General features: G+C 43.8%; 1 protein-coding gene across 1 annotated transcript in view; it reads left to right on the forward strand.

Annotated features, from left to right (window-relative positions):
• The first annotated feature begins 4,373 nt into the window (after window positions 1–4,373).
• The window catches only part of LOC132403320 (formin-2-like), a 392,743-nt gene continuing 376,664 nt past the window's right edge, over window positions 4,374–20,452 (forward strand). The window contains 1 exon segment of the mRNA XM_059986771.1: window positions 4,374–5,848. Within this exon segment, the coding sequence (XP_059842754.1) occupies window positions 4,417–5,848 (1,432 nt within the window). The 5' untranslated portion in view covers window positions 4,374–4,416.

Below are 20,452 nucleotides of genomic sequence, written 5' to 3' on the forward strand. Positions count from 1 at the left end.
GCTTGACAGGTTGACTCTCTGGTTAAGAAGGCATATGGTGTATTGGCCTTCATCAGTCGTGGAATTGAATTTAGGAGCTGAGAGGTAACGTTGCAGCTATATAGGATCCTGGTCAGACCCCACTTGGAGTACTGTGCTCATTTCTGGTTGCCTCACTACAAGAAGGATGTGGAAGCCATAGAAAGGGTGCAGAGGAGATTTACGAGGATGTTGCCTAGATTGGGGAGCATGCCTTCTGAGAATAGGTTGAGTGAACTCGGAAGGGAACCAGACAGAGGTGATGGGCAGGCAAGGAAAAGAGAAGGGGTTAGAAGGAACCAGAATCAGGGAAGGAAAAACAAAGGGTGAGAAGGTGTGAATAAACTAAGGTTAAAGAAATGTTCACGCCCATCAGGTTAGATGCCACTCAGACAGAATATGAAGTGTTGTTCCTCCAGCCTGAATGTGGGCTCATGGCAGCAGAGTGGACAAGAACTGGTATGGATGAATGGGAAGTCAAATTGCAATGGGTGGCCACTGGGAAATTTTGTGGACGATGGTGAAATGGTGTTCAACTAAGCCCTCCAATCTGTTTGGTTTTCCTGATGTATAGTCAGCACATCTGTTTCTACTACAAAAATGTATGATTGTGCATTTTCCAACATTGTATTTCATTTGCTACTTTCTTGCCCATTCTCCTAATCTAAATTCTTCTGCAGCCTACCTGTTTCCTCAACACTACCTGCCCTTCCACCAATATTCATATCTGCAAACATGGCAACAAAGTCATCTATTTCATCATCAAAATCATTGATGTACAGCATAAAAAGAAGTAATCCCAACACTGGCTCCACTGGACCACAAGTCATTGGCAACCAACCAGCAAAGGATCCTTTTATTCCCACTCTCTGCCTCCGACCAATCAGCCAATGCTCTAACCATGCCAGTTACTTTCCTGTAACACCTTGGGCTCTTAACTTGGTAAGTAGTCTCATGTGTGGCATCTTGTCAAAGGCCTTCTGAAAGTCAATGTATAACATCCACAGCATCTCCTTTATCTATCCCATATGTAATCTCCTCAAATAATTCCAACAGGTTTGTCAGACAAGAATTTCCCTTGAGGAAACCATGCTGACTTGTCCTTTCTTGTCCTGTGTCATCGGGTACTCCATAACTTCATCCTTAACAACTGGATCTAACATCTTCACAACCAGAGATTAGGCTAACTGGTCTATAATTTCTTTTCTGTTGCCTTTCTCCTTTCTTAGTGGATTGGCATTTGGAATTTTCCAGTCCTTTGGCACCATGCCAGAGTCCAATGATTTTTTTTGAAAATCATTACTAATGCCTCCACAATCTCTGCTGCTCCCTCTTTCAGAACCCTGGGGTGTAGTTCATCTGGTCCAGGTGACTTTTGTACCCTTGTCTTTCAGTTTTTTGAGCACCTTCTCCTATGCACTTCCCTCACACCCTTCAACATCTGGCACACTGCTAGTGTCTTCCACAGTGAAGACTGGTGCCAAATACTCATTCCATTCATCTGTCATCTCCTTGGCCCCCATTATTTCTCCAGCCTCATTTTCTAGTGGTCTTGTATCCACTCACTCTTTTTAAACATACTTGAAAAAGCTTTTACCATCTACTTTGATATTGTTTGCTAACTTGCTTCCATATATCTTTCCCTCCTAACGATTTCTGTAGTGCTTTAAGAGCTTCCCAATCCTGTCTTCCCACTAATTTTTGCTTTGTGTGCCCTCTTTTGCTTTTACATTAGCTTTGATTTCCCTTGTCAGCCACAGTTGTTCTTGCATCCTTCACATGAGCAAAAATCTTTAATTGCGTCTTGGTCTAAATGTACAATGTGCCACGTATAATAATTTGTATAAATAGTAAGTACAGCAGGGCAGTCAATATAGCATAGAAATACAATTGTATCAGCACGAGTTAATCAGTTTGGCCTATTGGAAGAAGCTGTTCCAGAGCCTTTTGGTCCTGGCTTTTATACTGCAGTACTATTTTGCCATTTGAGTACTTGTTATTTTTGGAATGCATCTATCCTGCACCTTCCTCATTTCTCCAGAAACTCAAACCATTGTTGCTCTACTGTCATCCCTGCCAACATCTTCCAATTTATTTTGGCCAACTCCTCGTAACTGCTGAATAGTGCATAACTGTTTTAAGTACTTGTATTGACCAGAAAATGGTTCATTTTACTGAGTAAGTATTTTAACTGGAATTCCCAAATATTATAATCAAGGCTTATATTTTAGGATTTCAGTACAGGTTTTCAACTTCCATTGACACTTCCTTTATACACCTGTAAGGGGCAAAGTGCAGAGTTCTGTTATCATTTAGGCCTGCAGACTAACCGTATCTGCTCTGGTTGAGTGGGTCACCTTGTATCTGTGTTCAGACTAGATTTTTTTTTTTGAAGATGTATTAGATGTATTTGAAGACGTATAGATTTCAATTGTATTAGATCTGTGGGTATGTTGCCAAATGTACTCCACCTCTATATCTATAAATAAAATAGTTGAGCCATGGCTTCAACAAATAGTATTTGATCTCTTAAAAATACCTTCTGCATGAAGAAATCTGACACTTAAGTTTGAATCCATTTTCTCAAGACCCTGGCTGTGGCTCAGTTTTGCTCATTTAGATGCAAGCTGTATTTTGATTCTTCCTCTGAAGCGCCATCCTTGAGTGAAACTAGCTCTAGCTATAAACTGTAGTCAAGCACGTTCCTGAGTTCCCCCACTACCATTGTTTCTGGAATAGTGAAAACACCACCTCACAACTTCCACTGTTGCGGAGCAGGATGGGATCTGGGAAATAACTTTTTTAGCATGCCTTCCTCTCTTTCAGTAGAATATTTGCTTCAGTCAAAAATGTTGCAAAGCTGAAAAGCTTTCCGACAGTCAAATACGGTCAACACTGCTCCCGGTCTGCGTGGAACTAAGAACATTTGGGACTTGTCTGAGCGGATAAAGGCAGTGAGTTTGGAAAGTGGACTGGAAAAGCCCTGTGTCAAAGTTGCACTGAATGCCTCAATATCCCCAAACCCTGTGTAAATTATAATCCTTCTCTTCCACTTGCAGGGATTCCTCTTCCCTGCTCTCTCACCACCCCCCCCCCCCCCCCAAATTTGAAGTCCATTTTCAAGAATCATACACGAAACTAATTTAAAAGTGAGCTGGAGATAAATGGTTCAATATTTCAGAGGAAACGTGAAGGACGAAACACAATTTCAATGTCTTCCCAGTTTGTCATTCCAGTCTCCCAAGCCCTTCTGTTGTATTTTAACGGCCATTTGTGTTTGAACGCGTTGAATTTGTTGTTGCACTGGACGATGGAACACTGCTTTAAATGGTTTTAATCTGTAATGACGTTACCTTCAAGTCAGAATTGAATCGGGAGGCAAACGAGGACGCAGTCCATGGTGGGATTTACCCATTCGTTGCTGTTCTTAAACCTCTCCCTGCTCAATAACTACCACTATTAGACGCTTCCCTCGTTACATATCACCGTTTCTACACAGATCTATATCGATAGCTGGTTTAACACAACTGTTTACCCTACCCCATTAATGGATTTTTGACCTGAAAGCTTTTTAATGTACTGACTGACTTCCTGCTGCGTCTTGGCATAACTCTGCACGAGAATCAAGTGGGTGTCTTTATGTGCGGTTAATTGGAACTGAGAAGTCTCGCAAACACTAGTTGCAAATTGTACCGCCAAGGATGAAACATTGGAGCGATGTTAGCAATGAGTGTAAAGAAAATGATGAACACCAATCAGTTTCCAGGGATGCTTCTGATCCATTGATTTGTTTTATTTTGTGTGCGTGGGGGGTGTCTCGGCAGTCTGTTTTTGATCTCTCTGGGGAATCGTGTATCCTTATGGACTGCAATTTGTTTCTATGGGAACAGAAACTACAGATGCATTGCATTTTTTCTATTTTAAACTAATGTGTAATTAATCCTTCTCTCTCTCTCATCCCCTCCCTTTCTTCCAGGAGAACAATTGAAGTGTTTCAAAGCTCCAGCTGGAAGTCTGGGACCCTCCCCGTGCCTTTGACCTCACCCGATGGATTTTCCCCTCTTCAGAGAAAAGGCCGACCCCACTATGAAAGCCATTCACACAGTTGAGAGGCTGGCCGACAGCATCACCGAGAAGTGCTTCTTGCCTTGCGTGGAGAAAGCCGCCGACTTGCCGGATGCGAGATCATGCAGGATCTGCACTGAGCATGTCCCACAGGAGGGGACCATATTATGCAAAAAGACTGCAACAGCAGATGGGAAAAGCGGCGGCAACGAGCGAGCGAACGCCTCTCCTGTACGCCCGGCAGGTGCTGGCTCGGTTAACGGCTCAGCACCGACCCGTTTCGTCCACAAGGACCATGGCTTGAGGGGCAGAGGCTTTTGGCTCTTTGGCAACATGGGGAATCAGGACGGGAAGCTGAAAAAGACGGTAGGAGACGGCCAGGAATGTCCGGACGACTCCAGGCTCAAGGATGCCGATGGTACAAAGAAAGGGTCGGGAGGCAAGAAGGCGCATGCAAAGCACGGAAAGGGAAACGAGAGCCATAGGAAGAAGAAATCCGAGTCCTCCCGCTCGGTTTTCTCCATCAGGAAGAGAAAACAGCAGACCCGGGGTAAGAATGGGTCCAAGGATGATATATCGGAGAGCCGGGCCCTGCACATTGAAGAGCTGGACAGCGTTCACTCGGTTACAAAGACCCCCGACATCAGTATTTCAGCGGACGAGGGAGGACTGACCGATACCGAAGCCGAGCCGCTCGACATCACCAACGACAGTCTGCCCGCTGCTCCGGAGCCGCCCACCGGCCAGCGGCTCAGCTCGGAATCGGACACCGACATCTACAGCTTCCACTCGGCCGCCGAGCAGGAGGACCTGCTCTCCGACATTCAGCACGCCATCCAGCTGCAGTGGTTGGGCAAGGAAACCGAGGGGAAGCTTTCGCTCACCGAGCGGCAGGCGGGGGTGAATGGGAGGCCGCCAGTCCCACAGCCCGGCCCGGGGGCACCGGCTAGCCTTGCAGTACAGTCCGGCCAACATCAGCAGGGTGAGCCTGCCTCCAGGGCCGAGCTGACCGAGGAGAATGCCGAACATATCAAAGCCCCCGTTGAAGAGAGCCTGCTTCCTAATCTGGAGGAGGGGACGCAGGACATTCGGGTCGATGCTAACGGTGGTCCAGTGGGCGACCTGTCAATAACCCAGGGTGGGTTTGAATCTCTTCCCGAGCGGCCGGCTCCTCCTGCAGAGGTTTGCTCGCCAGTAAAAGCTGAGTTGACTCTCGACGAGGATGCTGGCGACCACAGTGTGCCCAATGGACTGGCGTGCGGCCAGGCGGGCTCCGATACCGAGGTGTCGGGTGACGCCGTGGGGTCCGCCGTTGAGGCTAGCGCCCGCCGCATTAGCGAGGACAGACCGATCTTGTCCATCGGCAATTCCCGCTCACACAAGCCGCCGGGACCACCTGCCGCTGTCAGACCTCATGCCCCGGTCAATGCCATCTTTGTCCGAACGACGACTAGGCAGCTGAGCTCCCCCAGTAACTCCCCCCTGGCTTCGCCCTCGCAGAGTCCCCGGTGCCAGAGGCGGCGGCGGGCGGTGGAGCACAAGTGGAGCAGAGAGCGGATCCGAGCGGAGAAGTGCCCCAGCGAGAGGAGGAACCTGAGCCGCTCGGCTGACTGGACCGAGGAGTTGAGGCGGCCGACTGCAGTCCGTGTCAAGAAAACGGGGTCTGTGGACTCGCTGCAGCGCTCCGGACCCCCCGAAATTTCATCTCTTCGACCGGCCAAGAGGCCTTCCTTACCCGAGAGCGGCTACCCCGAGATCTTTACAGGTAAGTGTGTGAACATGGTGACGGTAAAAGCAGAAAGGTGTTTTCCAAGCCGATATTCACTTGCTAGACAAGTGCATTCTCTATGGGCCTATCATCGTCATTGTGATTTGCAGAGCAGAAACTGCTATCGAACATGTTATGTCAATTCTGCTGTCCAAATATCCTCCCCAACAGGAAGCTTGAAGGTGTTCTGCCACTTGTGCAGGGGGCAGAGTGTTATCTTGTGCCTTTGCTTTGATAATTCTTCCACAGTCCCACTGGAGCCGAACTTTTAGGTATAACTTCTGCGCTAGTTGATCACGCTGGCCATGACCTGCCTTGGTCTCTCCTGAATGGAGCCCTATTGACTTGGGTACATGGTGTTTGTCAAGATTGTTTTGCTTAAGGACTCTTGCAGAGTGGGCATGTTAGGTTTATGTTCAAATGTAGTTTCAGGAGACATGCCTCAAAGGTTTTTGTGAAAGAGCAGGTTCAGGTAGTTCATAGAAATTTGTTTTTGCCTTATTCCTATCTAATAGAAAGAGGTGGTTTAAAAAGACCTGTAGTTCTGATTTTAAAAGTAACCAGAATGATGGTAGTGGTGCTGGCACTATCTTAATGCTATTCACCAGTAACCTACTCGAGGTTTTGCCAGGACCCAGTTCTAAGCTTACAATAAAATCGGAGCTAGGCCTGGAGGATGGCTGGTCTGCGGCTGCAACTCAATGGAGAGTTGCACTGAATTTCAGCAGTTAAGAATAGCTTCTCTTGACATCAAGGAAACATTTCTGGTATCAAGGTACCTTGGTAGAAGTCAATGGTCATTACTCACACAAAGAAGGTCAATATCCCAATATGCAAACACTCTCTGCAAGAGTTCAAGGTCAAGCCATCTTCAGCTTTATCTATGAGCTTTCATGCAAAATTGATCATTAACAATGATCAGTGATCACACAAAGCTCAATTCCATCCAAACTCCTTGTTAGAAAGAACCTACAGCAAACTCTAGACAGCATTTTAACAAAGACTATACAGAAAATAATTGCCAGTGTGGAGCTGCTAAGTCATGACCTTAATCCTGGGGGTTGGGGGTTTGTGGGGGGGAGGGCAAGTTTCATTAACCAGAAACCAGGCTGCATGTGTAGATCAAATGCTGGGGACATCAGTATGCTACTTGTATTCGGATTCCTCATTCAACTATTTTCATGATGCAAGTCGGAAATATTGTGAGTGGTGCTTCTCTAGGGCCCATAATCAACCGAAAACTCTTTCTATTGGCACTGTGGCTTTAATTTTTTCTATGTAAAATGGTACACAAAGGTGTCTGTTCCCCTGCAAATCAAGCACTTTTCTGACTTGGAACAGTAGATAGATTTCCTTCATTGCAGGTTCTAATCCCAGAGCTTCCAGCCCACTGATCACAGGTAAATACTTTCTACTGCTACACCTGTGCATTTAGCACTACCACCACTTTGAGGGCAGTTAAGGACAGCTGATTTAAATGTTCTTGCCAGTTAGTTCAAACTATCATCTTGTAACAACCCCTACAGCTGTATTTTCTCAGAACAGACAGCTTGTCACTTGAAGTAACCAATGAATCGTTCTAAGTGTCTGCATTTGTAATGCTGCTACAGATCTGAGCTCTGCAGATCTTTCCTGAAGGGAGAATTGAGTTTGTCTCCAGTACTGACCGAAGGCTTTGGAGTGAAAGTACATTTTGTGCACTAATCTCCTGCAGCAGTTGGCTCAGTATAGTTGCTCTGCTCCTTAAGACCACCTGACCTTATAACCTCTGCTTCTTGGGAGTTGAATGTGTTATGAGTGGTTTCTTGCTGGAGACCCAGTTTATGGATTAGTTTTATTTGACATGTGTACATTGAAAAATATGAAGCATTAAGTGAAATGCATTTTGTGTCAACAAGCAACAGTCTGACTATCTGCTTTGGGGGGGGGGGGGGGGGTGGTGTGGGGTGGTTGGTGGGCAGCCTGCAAGTAATGCCATGCTTCTGGTATCAACATGGTGTCTATAACTTGTTAACCTTATCCTGTTTGTCTTTGGAATCTGGGGGGGGGGGGGGGGGGAAACCAGAGCACCCACGGGAAACCCATGTGGACATGGGAGGTAATGTACTAACACTTCCCAGCAAAAGTGGGAATGAACCATGATCACTGGTGCTGTAAAGCATCATGCTAATCACTACACAATTGTGTTTGGGGTTTTTAAAGTTCAAAAGCTTGTGGTACCAAAGTCCTACCAAGCCAAGAAAAATTCTTTATTAGGCTTCTGTGCTTTATTTCTGATCAGGAATGTTATAATGAGGATGGGTTCATTTTAATTTCCCTACCAAAAGACCCATGAATTTCAACATTTATTGTATATGAAGTCAATCATATGAATTGGGTTTTATATTGGTTGGTCTAAACACTTTTTTTGAAACTGCTTCCATGAGAGATGACTGAAGTCGTTAAGGTTAAAGAATACTAGAGAGGAAATTGGTCAATGATATGATTGGACTGCAACATTGTGTTTTGTGCTACCTCACATTGGTAGGTTGGGGATCCTTGTGTCAGGTTAACAGGAAAGGTAACAAGTCTGGATTGCATCTTCAATGAAGAAAATGATTAGGCTATTTTTCACTAGGAGTAAAATGGGGAATTTTGACCAGATTAATTGTTTGCCACCTTATGGACATCCATTGACTGGGGATTTTCAGTGAAAAGTTACAAATCAGTGGTATGGCTTTGGGGTCATAGTTCAATGCAAGCTAGCTAGATTGGGGTTGAATATAGAATCCAGCTGGAAAGCCAGTTTTTTTAGCACTTGTTTATTGTATAGTCTATTTTACTGTGGTATAATATTTTGGGGTTACTGTTCATGATATTGTGTGGGTACATCGTGGCCCAGAGGAACATTGTTTCATTTGGTTTTATTTAATGGACAGTCAGATGGAAATAAACTGGAACATTTTCCACATTTCTAAGTTACATATTGCATGTTACAGACCTCTTGGAAATGTGTGTAGTGGGTATACTGATCCATTGCAGGAACTTAGCCTACCTTAAAATTGTAGTAATTGCTTAAAAAAAATCAATGTCTCTAGTGCTGGTTGAATAATTTTAAAATATCACTAAGTAGGAATATGTCAGTTAAACTCCTGAAGCTGTTATTTCAGCAAGAAATATGGAGCTTATTTTGTTAAGTCATCATAAAGGGAATGACCAGAGCAAATAGATGTACAGTATTTTCTACCTAGATACTTGACGACTGAATTCGCAGATCACAGTTGGGGTGGCAACAATATTAGAATCTTAACTCTGATTCTGGATTGAAATGAAAACTGACACTGTAGAAAATTGTATTTAATTATGTTGGCATTGGAGCATTTATTGCCCACACCCAACAATCTGAACAGAGTGGCAGTGAATTGTCTGAAAGCCATTTGATAGCCCACTAAGAGTAAGCCACATGGTGTAGACACATTAATGAAGCAGTGGAAGAGTAGATGTTAGAAAATTGACCTTCAGCAACCACAACAGCCTTGGTGAATGGTTTGCTCCAACAGGGTGTGTATTGCCTGCCTTGCCCTTTTTGACTTCAATTTTGACAGTGCCTTGCCATACTTGATATGATTCCATGATGTACAGGGTAATTATTCTTGCCTTGCCTCTGAAGCAGTGTTTGCTACATCTTGAGCTAGGGCTTTAAGAGTCAAATGGTCCAAATAGAAACTGGTAGGTGTCGTTGAGCAGATATGCAAATTCTAGCTTAACTGCTTCAGTGCTTCAGGTACTGTTTTTAAAAACTAATCACATATGGTCTGAATTGGGAGATATTTGTTGTTCAGAAACAGGTTTATTATCTGTATTGCAGTTCAGTGCAATACATAATATAGAAAAAAATAAGTAAATTAAAGTGTGCATATATTGAATAGGTTTAAAAATTGTGCAAAAACAGAAATAATTTACATTAAAAAGTGAGGTAGTGCTCATGGGTTTAATATCCACTTTGGAATCAGATGGCAGAGGGGAAGAAGCTGTTCCTGAATCGCTGACTGTGTGCCTTCAGGCTTGTGTATCTCCTTCCTGGTGGTAACAGTGAGAAAAGGGCATGTCCTGGGTGCTGGAGGTCCTTAATAGATGCTGCATTTCTGAGTCACTGCTCCTCGAAGATGTCCTGGGTACTTTGTAGGCTAGTGCCCAAGATGGAGCTGACTAGATTTATAACCTTCTGCAGCTTCTTTTGGTCCTGTGCAGTAGCCCCTCCATACCAGACAGTGATGCAGCCTGTCAGAATGCTCTCCACAGTACATCTATAGAAGTTTGAGTGTTTTGTTGACATACCAAATCTCTTCAAACCATTGAAGTATAGTTGCTGTCTTGCTGCCTTGAGAACTACATTGATATGTTGGGACCAGGTTAGGTCCTCTGATTTTGACACAGGAGCTTGAAACTGCTCACACTCTCCTTCTGAGAATTGGTATGTGTTCCTTTGTCTTACCCTTCCTGAAGTCCACAATCGGCTCTTTCGTCTTACTGACATTGAGTGCCAGATTGTTGCTGCGGCACCACTCCACTAGTTGGCATATCTCACTCCTGTGCGCCCCTCTCATCAACACCTGAGATTCTACCAACAATGGTTATACTGTCAGCAAACTTGGATGCTATTTGAGCAATGCCTAGCCACAGTCACGGGTATAGAGCATGTAGAGCAGTGGGCTAAGTACATACCCCTGAGGTGCACCAGTGTTGATCAGCAGCAAGGAGGAGATATTATCGCCAATCCTGACAGATTGTGATCTTCTGGTTAGTAAATTTGAAGATGCAATTGCAGAGGAAGGTAACTTGTCAATCAGGATTATGGAAATGATGGTATTAAATGCTGAGCTATAGTCGATGAACAGCATCCTGACATTGGTATTTGTATTGTTCAGGTGGTCTAAGGCTTTGAAATTGTCTGCTGTTGCCCTATTGTGCAGACAGGCAAATTGCAATAGGTCTGGGTCCAGGTCCTTGCTGAGGCAGTAGTTTGGTGTAGTCATGACCAATCTCTCAAAGCATTTCATCACTGTAGATGTGAACTTGTATGTGTTCAAGCTTGTATATGAATAGTTTAACTTGGAGTTATGGGTGGTCAAGGAAGTGGCAAAGTTATAACCTCTTTAGAATATTGGTGATTCTGCATCAAAAATGCTTTCTATTTGAATCTGACAAATTAACTTTGAAAGGCTGTGAGTCTCTGGCAGAAGGATCTAATCAGCTTTACTGAGCTCGGCTCGTTGTTGTTGGCTTTTGAAAGTCACACCATTCTCCAAAGCAACTGTGGTCTTCATCATCAAGACATAAATGTTGACAAGGATTTTATTTTTTTTTATTGGTTCATGTTTTAATGTAGAGAGGCCCTCCGGTCGAGGTCAATCATGGATGTTGCCTCCCAGCAATCTAAAATGTTACGCAAGCTTATACAGAAGCCAGTGCAGTACTGTATGGAAAGTGAGCTGTCGCCGATGTAGCGGGCTCCCACTCCACACAGCTAACAAATCCGAAGGAGTGGAGAGACTGATACAGTTTGGTGGCATTGGCTTTGCACTGTCAAACTGTCTGTTAGCATTGAATGGAACATAGGGCTGCCTTAGGGATTCCAGTTCGGGACTTTTCCTGTTTATTCCCAAAGCTGTCTCTGTGAGTGGATATAGCCACAAGGCAGTGGAAGTTTGAGATCAGCCTTCCTTCTAGATGAGCTGCCAAAGACTGCTCATGTGCCCCATCTTCCCAAAGCGACTGGTCTTAAGACACCAGTAACCCACCTTTGCTCCTTGTCAGTCAAAGCTGTTCTGCCGGGCTTGGCTGCTCAGCCATCCATGAAGTCCTGGAGTTGGACTTGGTTGTGAGGCTGTTTGAGATGCTCGCCATCGAGAGCATTTAAAGGGCAGTGGGAGCTTGTCCTCCACGTATAATGACCTTAAGGAGCCATATCTTAATATAATCTATTACAAATCACTGTATTCTGCAGTGATTGGACACAGTTAGGTTTGTGTGAAAGAAATAAATCCCTGTGTAACCCTTCCTTGCTATTCATGACTTAGTCTTTGGGTTTCCTTTTAGAAGACACTTGACAAAAGGGAAACAAAGTGCTGAAATAATCAAGTTTGGCAGCATCCTGCAAACAATGTTTCAGTTCCATTATTTATCTTTTGTAATTTATTTTTATTGAAGTTCAAGCATTTTCATAAGATGTATTTCAGATACTGTGCATGTGTATCATATCCATATTTGCCACAAATCTCCATTCATAATCTTAAATGATATTTTGTTAGTTAATAAATGACATTTTATTAGTTGCTAATCACAGTTGAGTGAAATCTGCATCGTAGTTGAGGTTGGCAGGGTGATCCCAGTTAACCCTACTGTGACTGATGGTAAAGTTGATTAAAGGTCACTCTCCACATTGCTCCCAAGCAGTCTTGCTGATTAACAGTCCTGCAGCCTTCATGTGTGCTTACATTTAGTCAGCACTAACCATCTGGAGCTGGGGCTTCCCCACCTGGGGTCCATGGACCCCTTCATTATTGGTAGGCTCTTTGGCATAAAATGGGTTGGGGGAACCCTCATCTGGAGCATTTTTGTCAGGCCTTGAGGTGAGACTGCAAATGCTGGAATCTGGAGTAACACAAAAAAGCATTAAAGGCCATGCTTCCATGCTTACACAGTGGGCCATGCAGCATCAATGGGGGAAAGTGGATCAAGAGCCTTCATCTGATTGGGAGAAGTGGCAATGATCAGTAAATAACAGTGCAGGGAAGGGGAGCAAGAACTAGTGGTTGACTGGTAGATTCCAGTGAGGGTGATTCCCACATGAGGGTGGGAATGACAAGCTGAGAAGTGATGGGTGGAAGTGACTAACAGCTGATGCAATTTGATAGTGGATGGTGGAGCAAACAGGGATGACGGGGTTAATTCAGAGTAATATGCGGGTAATGAACACATGGTGTTGGGAAGGGGAAAAACAGATGGGGGCCAGTTAGATCAAGTAGGGGAATAGTGAAGAGGGAGGTGAGAAAGGGACAGAGTGGAGAGTATTTACTAGAAGCTTGAGAATTCAGAAATCCTGCTGCCACGTTGAAGACTACCCAGGTGAAGTGAAGTTTGTTCTTTAATTTAGCTATGGCCTGGCAGTAGAGGAGGCCATGGACAGATACATTGGTGTTGGAATGGGAAGTGGAATTGAACTAGCTCGCCTCTGGGAGGCTACAGCAGGAGATTATTCGCTCATCTGCATCTGGCATCATTGATGCAGTGGAGGCAATATCAGAGCACCAAGTACAACAAATAATACATGTTAGTTTGCCTCACCTGGATGAATTGAGACCCTGGATGGTGGTGAGTGGTCACTGTAGCAGAGGAAGAGGCGAAGAGTTGTCGGGGTAGGATTGTTCCACATAACCAATGAAAGGGTGGTCATAACAGGTACTTGTAGCTCGATCCTTGGATCTGAGAAAGTGGGAGGAGCTAACTGAGAAGCTGAAGGTGTAGTGCAAGTTCCCAGACACGAGAGTGGTGGTCGAGAGGAACCATGAGCTGCTTATCCAGAAAGAGCCCTGAAGCCTTGCTGTTTTTTGCGGTGGTAAACAGAACTGTACAGAGACAGCATGTCCATGGTGAAGGAGGCAGTTGATGCCAAGAAAACGTCAGGGCCTGGGTCAGTTTCCCTTTCTACTTTTATTCCATGCTCTAATATATTCTTATGCCTTCATCTTCCTATCACCTCAAACATGAAATAATTGTCACCTGGCCTGCTCATCATCCCTCTTGCCAGGATCCAGCCATCACACTTGCTCGAACCTTTCCTGCCGAACCGAGTATCTCCTCTTTGCAGTGCAGTTAAAGGCTCTTGACCCAAAACTTTGACTATTTCCCTTCATAGGTGCTGTCTAACCTGCTGAGTTTTTCCAGTGATGCTTGTTAGACAGCCCTTTAGACTTAATCTCTACTTGAATATATATAATTGCTTGCCAAAAACATTGTAAAACTAGTAAGTGACTGCTTTAAATCCTTGGAGTTTGATTTGAACTAAAAAAAACCCAGCAACTTTTAGCAACAAAACAAAATATTTAAGTATTATTAATGAAGGTCAAGCATTCTGTTGTCTTGTCAAGATACATTTATATAGGGAAGATAGGGTGCAGACAATAAGTAATTTGCATACATCCATAGTCTCCTAGCACTGGTCACTGAATGATAGAGCTTGAACAACACACAAAATTCTGGTGAAACACAGCAGGCCAGGCAGCATCTATAGAGAGAAGCACTGTCGACGTTTTGGGCCGAGACCCTTCATCGGGACTAACTGAAGGGAAAGATACTAAGAGATTTGTAAGTAGGAGGGCAAGGGGGAAATACGAAATGATAGGAGAAGACCGGAGGGGGTGGGGTGAAGCCAAAAAGCTGGAAAGGTGATTGGCGAAAGTGATACAGAGCTGGAGAAGGGAAAGGATCATGGGATGAGAGGCCTAGGGAGAAAGAAAGGGAGGGGAGCACCAGAGGGAGATGGAGAACAGGCAGAGTGGTGGGCAGAGAGAGGGGGTAAAAAAAACAACTAAATATATCAGGGATGGGGTAAGAAGGGGAGGAGGTTCATTAACGGAAGTTAGTGAAGTCAATGTTCATGCCATCAGGTTGGAGGCTACCCAGCCAGTGTATTACGTGTTGTTCCTCCAACCTGAGTGTGGCCTCATCTTGACAGTAGAGGAGGCCATGGATAGACGTATGGGAATGGGACGAGGAATTAAAATGTGTGGCCGCTGGGAGATCCTGCTTTCTCTGGCGGACAGTGTAGGTGTTCAGCAAAACGGTCTCTCAGTCTGCGTTGGGTCTCACCAATATATGAAAGGCCACACCAGGAGCACTGGACGCAGTATACCACACCAGCTGACTCACAGGTGAAGTGTTGCCTCACCTGGAAGGACTGTCTGGGGTCCTGAATGGTGGTGAGGGAGGAAGTGTAAGGGCAGGTGTAGCACTTGTTCTGTTTACAAGGATAAGTGCCAGGAGGGAGATCGGTGGGAAGGGATGGGGGAGGACAAGTGGATAAGGGAGTCGTGTAGGGAGCAGTCCCTGCAGAAAGGGGAGGGGGAGAGGGAAAGATGTGCTTGGTAGTGGGATCCCGTTGGAGGTGGCAGAAGTTATGGAGTTGGACCTGGAGGCTGGTGAGGTGGTAGATGAGGACAAGGGGAACCCTATCCTGAGAGGGGTGGCGGTTGGATAGGGTGAGGGCAGATATGTGGGAAATGGGAGAGATGCATTTGAGAGCAGAGTTGATGCTGAAAGAAGGGGAAGCTCCTTTGCTTAAAAAAGGAAGAAATCTCCTTCGTCCTGGAATGAAAAGCCTCATCCTGAGAGCAGATGCGGTGGAGATGGAGGAATTGTGAGAAGGGGATAGCATTTTTGCAAAAGACAGGGTGGGAAGAGGAATAGTCCAGGTAGCTGTGAGTCTGTAGGCTAATAGTAGATATCAGTGGATAGGCTGTCTCTAGAGATGGAGACAGAAAGATCAAGAATTGGAGGGAGGTGTCAGAAATAGACCAGGTAAAACTGAGGGCAGGGTGAAAGTTGGAGGCCAAGTCAATGAGCTTGGCATGCATGCAGGAGGCAGTGCCAATGCAGTTGTTGATGTAGCGAAAGAAAAGAGGGGGACAGATACCCGTATAGACTTGGAACGTGGACTGTTCCACAAAGCCAACAAAAAGGCAGGCATAACTGGGACCCATGCGGGTGCCCATAGCTACACCTTTGGCCTGGAGGAAGTGGGAGGAGACGAAGGAGAAATTATTGAGAGAACTAATTCTGCTTGACGGAGGAGAGTAGTGGTAGATGGGAATTGGTTAGGTCTGGAATCCAAAAAGAAGCAAAGAGCTTTGTGACCTTCCTGATGGGGGTATATAGGGACTGGACATCCATGGTGAAAATAAGGCGCTTAAAGAGCTTGAATCATTTTCAATTAACTTCTATAGTACATTTTGAAAATCACTTTTAACACAAAATTAGGAGGCATGGGGCCAATGGAAACTTGATTGAATGGGTTTAGAATCGGCTTACCCATAGAAAGTGGTAGTAGATGGGGAGTATTCTGCCGGGAGATCAGTGACTAGGCTTTATGGAAGACTACTAGTGGTCTGTAAACTTTAAAAGACTTTGAGGAAGTGATGGGGTGGGTTAGTAAGCTTGCAGATGAAGTAAAGATTGGTGGAGCTATGAATCTTGTAGGTTATTTATAACAGTATACAGTCACGATGCAGAGCTGGGCAAAGAAATTATGGATGCAGTTAAATCTGGAAAAGTAAAGTGATTCATTTTGGAAAGTTGAACTTGAAGACTGAGTGCAAGGTTAATGGCAGGTTTCTTCTTGTAGAAGAACAATGACCCTTGGAAGTATCTGCATAGGATGGGTAAGATGTGTGGTGGCTTTCATCAGTCAGCCGATTGAGTTCAAGAGCCATGAGGTGATGTTGCAGCTCCATAAACCTTAAGCCATACTTGGATTATTGTATTCGGTTCTGGTTGCCTCATTAGGAAGGATGTAAGAGCTTTAGAGAGGATGCAGAGGATATTTACCAGGATGCTGACTGGATTAAAGAGCATTATTGTGAAGAAAGGTTGCATAAGCTAGGGCTTTTCTCTGGAGCAATGAAGATGAGAGACAACTTGACGGGTGTGCAAGATAAGAGGTTTAGATGTTGCAGAACTAGTTGTTTTTTCTCACAAGATGGTAATGGCCAATGCCAGAGGGACATCTATTTCATCTGAGAGGAAAATTAAGAGATGTCAGAGGCAAGAATTTTTTTGGTTGACTGGGGTACCTGGTACAGTGCTGGAGATGGTGGTAGAGCCTGTTGCAATACAAACATTTAAGATAGGCACATGGAACTGAAGAAATGCAGAGCTATGGGTTATGTAGGGTGGCAGAGGTTAGGTTGATTGTGGAGTGAATTTGCATCGGTTGGCACAGCATTATGGATGGAAGCAATCATTGTGCTGTACTGTTTGTTCTATGATTGCTTTGCAGGGAGTGGACAATGTTTTGAGAGGTAGAGGCAGGGGTTAGGGTGGGTGGGGAAGTGCAGCAGCTATTGTATGTTTTCCCAAGTTTTTGGAGTAAAAAATTGGGAAAAAGTCGTGTTTCTACTAATGTTTGTGTATTGCCTTGCCAACTGATTCGCTCAACAGCAGAACTTATTGGCAGTACCACATTAGCCATCTGAATTGTCATTTGGTTTTTGTGAATCTTAATTAAACTTGCTGACTACCAAACAAAAGTTGCAAAGCATAATTTAAAGTGCAGAAGAAACAAACTAAATCAAGTTAGCCCAATAAACATTGGGTATTTCTTGTAAAAATGGAATATTACTGTATAAATTCTGTAGAGGAAACATACCATAAAACAGAGCAAAATTGGGCTTTTCAACCCACTGTCTGCTCTGCCATCCCATCATGGCTGATCCTGGATCCCACTCAACCCCATACATCTGCCTGCTAGCCATATTCTTTGATGCCCTGACCAATCAGGAAATCACCTTCTGCCCTAAATGTGTGCATGGACTTGGCCTCCACTGCAGTCTGGCAGAGTATTCCACAGATTCAGTACTCTGGCTGAAAAAAATCCTGTCTCTGTTACCCCTCAATTTTGAGGCTGTACCCTTTAGTTCTGGATACCCACACCGTAGGAAACATCCTCTCCACACCCACCCTATCTAGTCCTTTCAGCATTCAGTAGGTTTTAACGAGATCCCCTCCTCCATACATTCTTTTAAATTCCTGTGAGTACATGCCCTGAGCTGATGAGCACTCCTCGTATGTTAACCCCATTCATTCCTGGCATCATCCTAGTGAACCTCCTGTAAACTCTCCAATGAGAACACATCCTTTCTGAGACATGGGGCCCAAAACTGTTGACAATGCTATCAAGTACAGCCAGGCTAGTGTCTTATAAAGACTCAGCATCATCTCCTTGCTTTTATAATTTTCCCCTGAAATAAATGCCAACATTATATTTGCCTTTACCACAGACTCAATCTGTGAATTAACCTTCTGTGAGTCTTGTACAAGGACTACCGAGCCCCTCTATCTCTGTTTGAATCTTCTCCCCATTTGGATAATAGTCTGCACTATTGTTCCTTTTACGAAAACACATTATTGTACATTTCCCAATACTATGTTCCATCTGCCACTTTCTGCCCATTCTTCCAATTTGTCAAAGTGTTGCTGCTGTAATTGCATTGCTTCCTCAGCACTACCTTCACCTCCCCCTATCTTGGTATCATCTGTAAACTTTGCCACACAGCCATCAATTCCATTATCTAAGTTATTGACAGACAATGTGAAAAGCAGCAGACACAATACTGACCCCTGAGGAACACCATAGTCACTGGCAGCCAACCAGAAAAGGCTGCTTTTACTCCTACTTGTTGCTTCCCACCTATCAGCCATTCCTCTATCCATGCCAGTGTCTTTCTGGTAATGCCATAGGATTTTCTTGTTAAGCAGTGTTATGTATGGTACCTTGTCAAATGCTTGAAAATCCATTAAATGACTTCCACTTTGTCCACCCTGCTTATTACTTCCTTGAACTCTAACAGATTTGTCAGGCAAGATTTCTCTTTACAGAAACCATGCTGACTTTGACTTATCATTAGTCTCCTTGAAACCTCATCCTTAATAGATTTCAACACTTTCCCAACCACTGAGGTTAGGCTAACTGGCCCACAATTTTCTTCCTCTTGTCCTCCTCCCTTCCTAAAGAGTGGAGTGACATTTGCAATCTTCCAGTCCTCCAGGACCGGGACAAACAGCAGTGTGATCACTAACTTGGCATACAAGGCAACTGACCAACCCTATTTGGCTTGAGCATCATCTGTAATGTTGTCGATGCTGCAACCATTTTGTGGAATAGCCAGATTACAGTAGATAATTTTTGGATTGTTCTCAATTGCTTCAAACAGGTGGAGGGCTTTACACTGCTTTTATGGCTCATGATAGCTGACTTTAAAATGGCTATAAGGTGGAAATGACATTGATTCTATAAATAATTCCTGGGAAACCAGGTGCCTTGTGTTCAGATTCAGAATAAAAGCTGAGGCCAGAAACAATGGAGAAATTACTGAGTACTGGGGTTCAGATCTCTGCAATCTTGAGGGGAAAATGACTAAATAGAATCTTCTTGTGTCTTTGTTTCTTCCCCCCAGTAATTCCAGGAAGCTGCAGTTGCACCAAAAGCAGATACAATTTGAAGGTTTGCCTGATTTTTTTTTTAATGTTTTGCATATCAAAGAAACTGGTCAAAGATCTTAAGTTCCCCTCCATCCTCCCATTTCAATGAAATGGAAAAATGTCTTCTCGGGCATGTTACCCCAGAAATACTTTTCAATTTTAAGAGTCAGCTGAAAGGCCTTGAAGACAACTGACTTTTTTGACTAATAGTCCATTAATTTAAAAAGAATTGCATTTGATGGCTCTTGACAGGGTTGTTGGAGTAGATTTTGAGTGCTTAGAAATGGGAGGGGGAGTGGTCAAGGACAGGTGAGGTATAAACCTTTGGACTGCCCTTAGAAGAATATTTCTCAGATGTATCTTGTTCAGAAAAAAAATTGCTGGGGTATGGGCTGAAATAAGATAACAACTAGTAAAATTTACATGGGGTTACTTTAATTGTTGGGTGTAAATTTTGATGTCTAACATATATTTGATTATTCCTCATACAATTGACACTAAAATTGAAGAGTTAATTGGACTGGGACACAAAACTTAATAAATTGGCAACAACGTGTAAAACTTAGCTTCAATTTTATGGAATCCTAATTAAATATAATAAGCATTTATCCTAAATTCCATGCATTGTTTTGTTTTTAACAAGTAATTAAAAGATAAAATAGAGAAAATGGCAACTTTCGAGAGTAATCTGAGAAATTGACAGTTCTGGCATTAGCATTCATAAGACTAATCTATGCAAAATTATGAATTTGGCTTACTGAAAACTTTGCAGAATGACAGAAGCTTGCACTGCTATTAACCTCCAACTGGAAATTACTGATGAGAAAATCTGCAGGTGCTGGAAATCCAAGCAATGCACAAAAAACGCTCGAACTCAGCAGGCCAGGCAGTATCTATGGAAAAAGAAATTTCTGACTTGTTCTCCACTTAATTCTATAATCCTGACATTGGTTAAAGAGCTGCCTGGTTTAAATAAGAAATGAAGCTTGTATTGGAGGAGCTGTGTTTTTTATTTTTTTGGGGAGCCAATTGTTTGACTTGAAGCCAGCTCAATGATTCACACGTGTTTAATGTTATAAATCATTCAGTTAGTGCAGATCACTGGAATAATTTGCTCTCTATTTTCCATTCCATAGACTTTCTATAAATGGAGCCTTCTGTAATGAATTTATTTTGTTTGCTGCCTAATTGCTAGGAGATTGTGGTGCCACCTATTGTGCAAAATCTTGGAGTGTGCATTTTCATCATTTTAATGTTTGCAGTCTGTTATATCATTGGAAAGGGAGAACATTTGTACAGATATCCTGACTGGTGCCTCTCCATGCTAATACATAATTCTGACTGCATTTGCACTCAATTGTATGC

Source organism: Hypanus sabinus, chromosome 12 (assembly GCF_030144855.1).
Source record: "Hypanus sabinus isolate sHypSab1 chromosome 12, sHypSab1.hap1, whole genome shotgun sequence".
NCBI classification, from domain to species: Eukaryota; Metazoa; Chordata; class Chondrichthyes; order Myliobatiformes; family Dasyatidae; genus Hypanus; species Hypanus sabinus.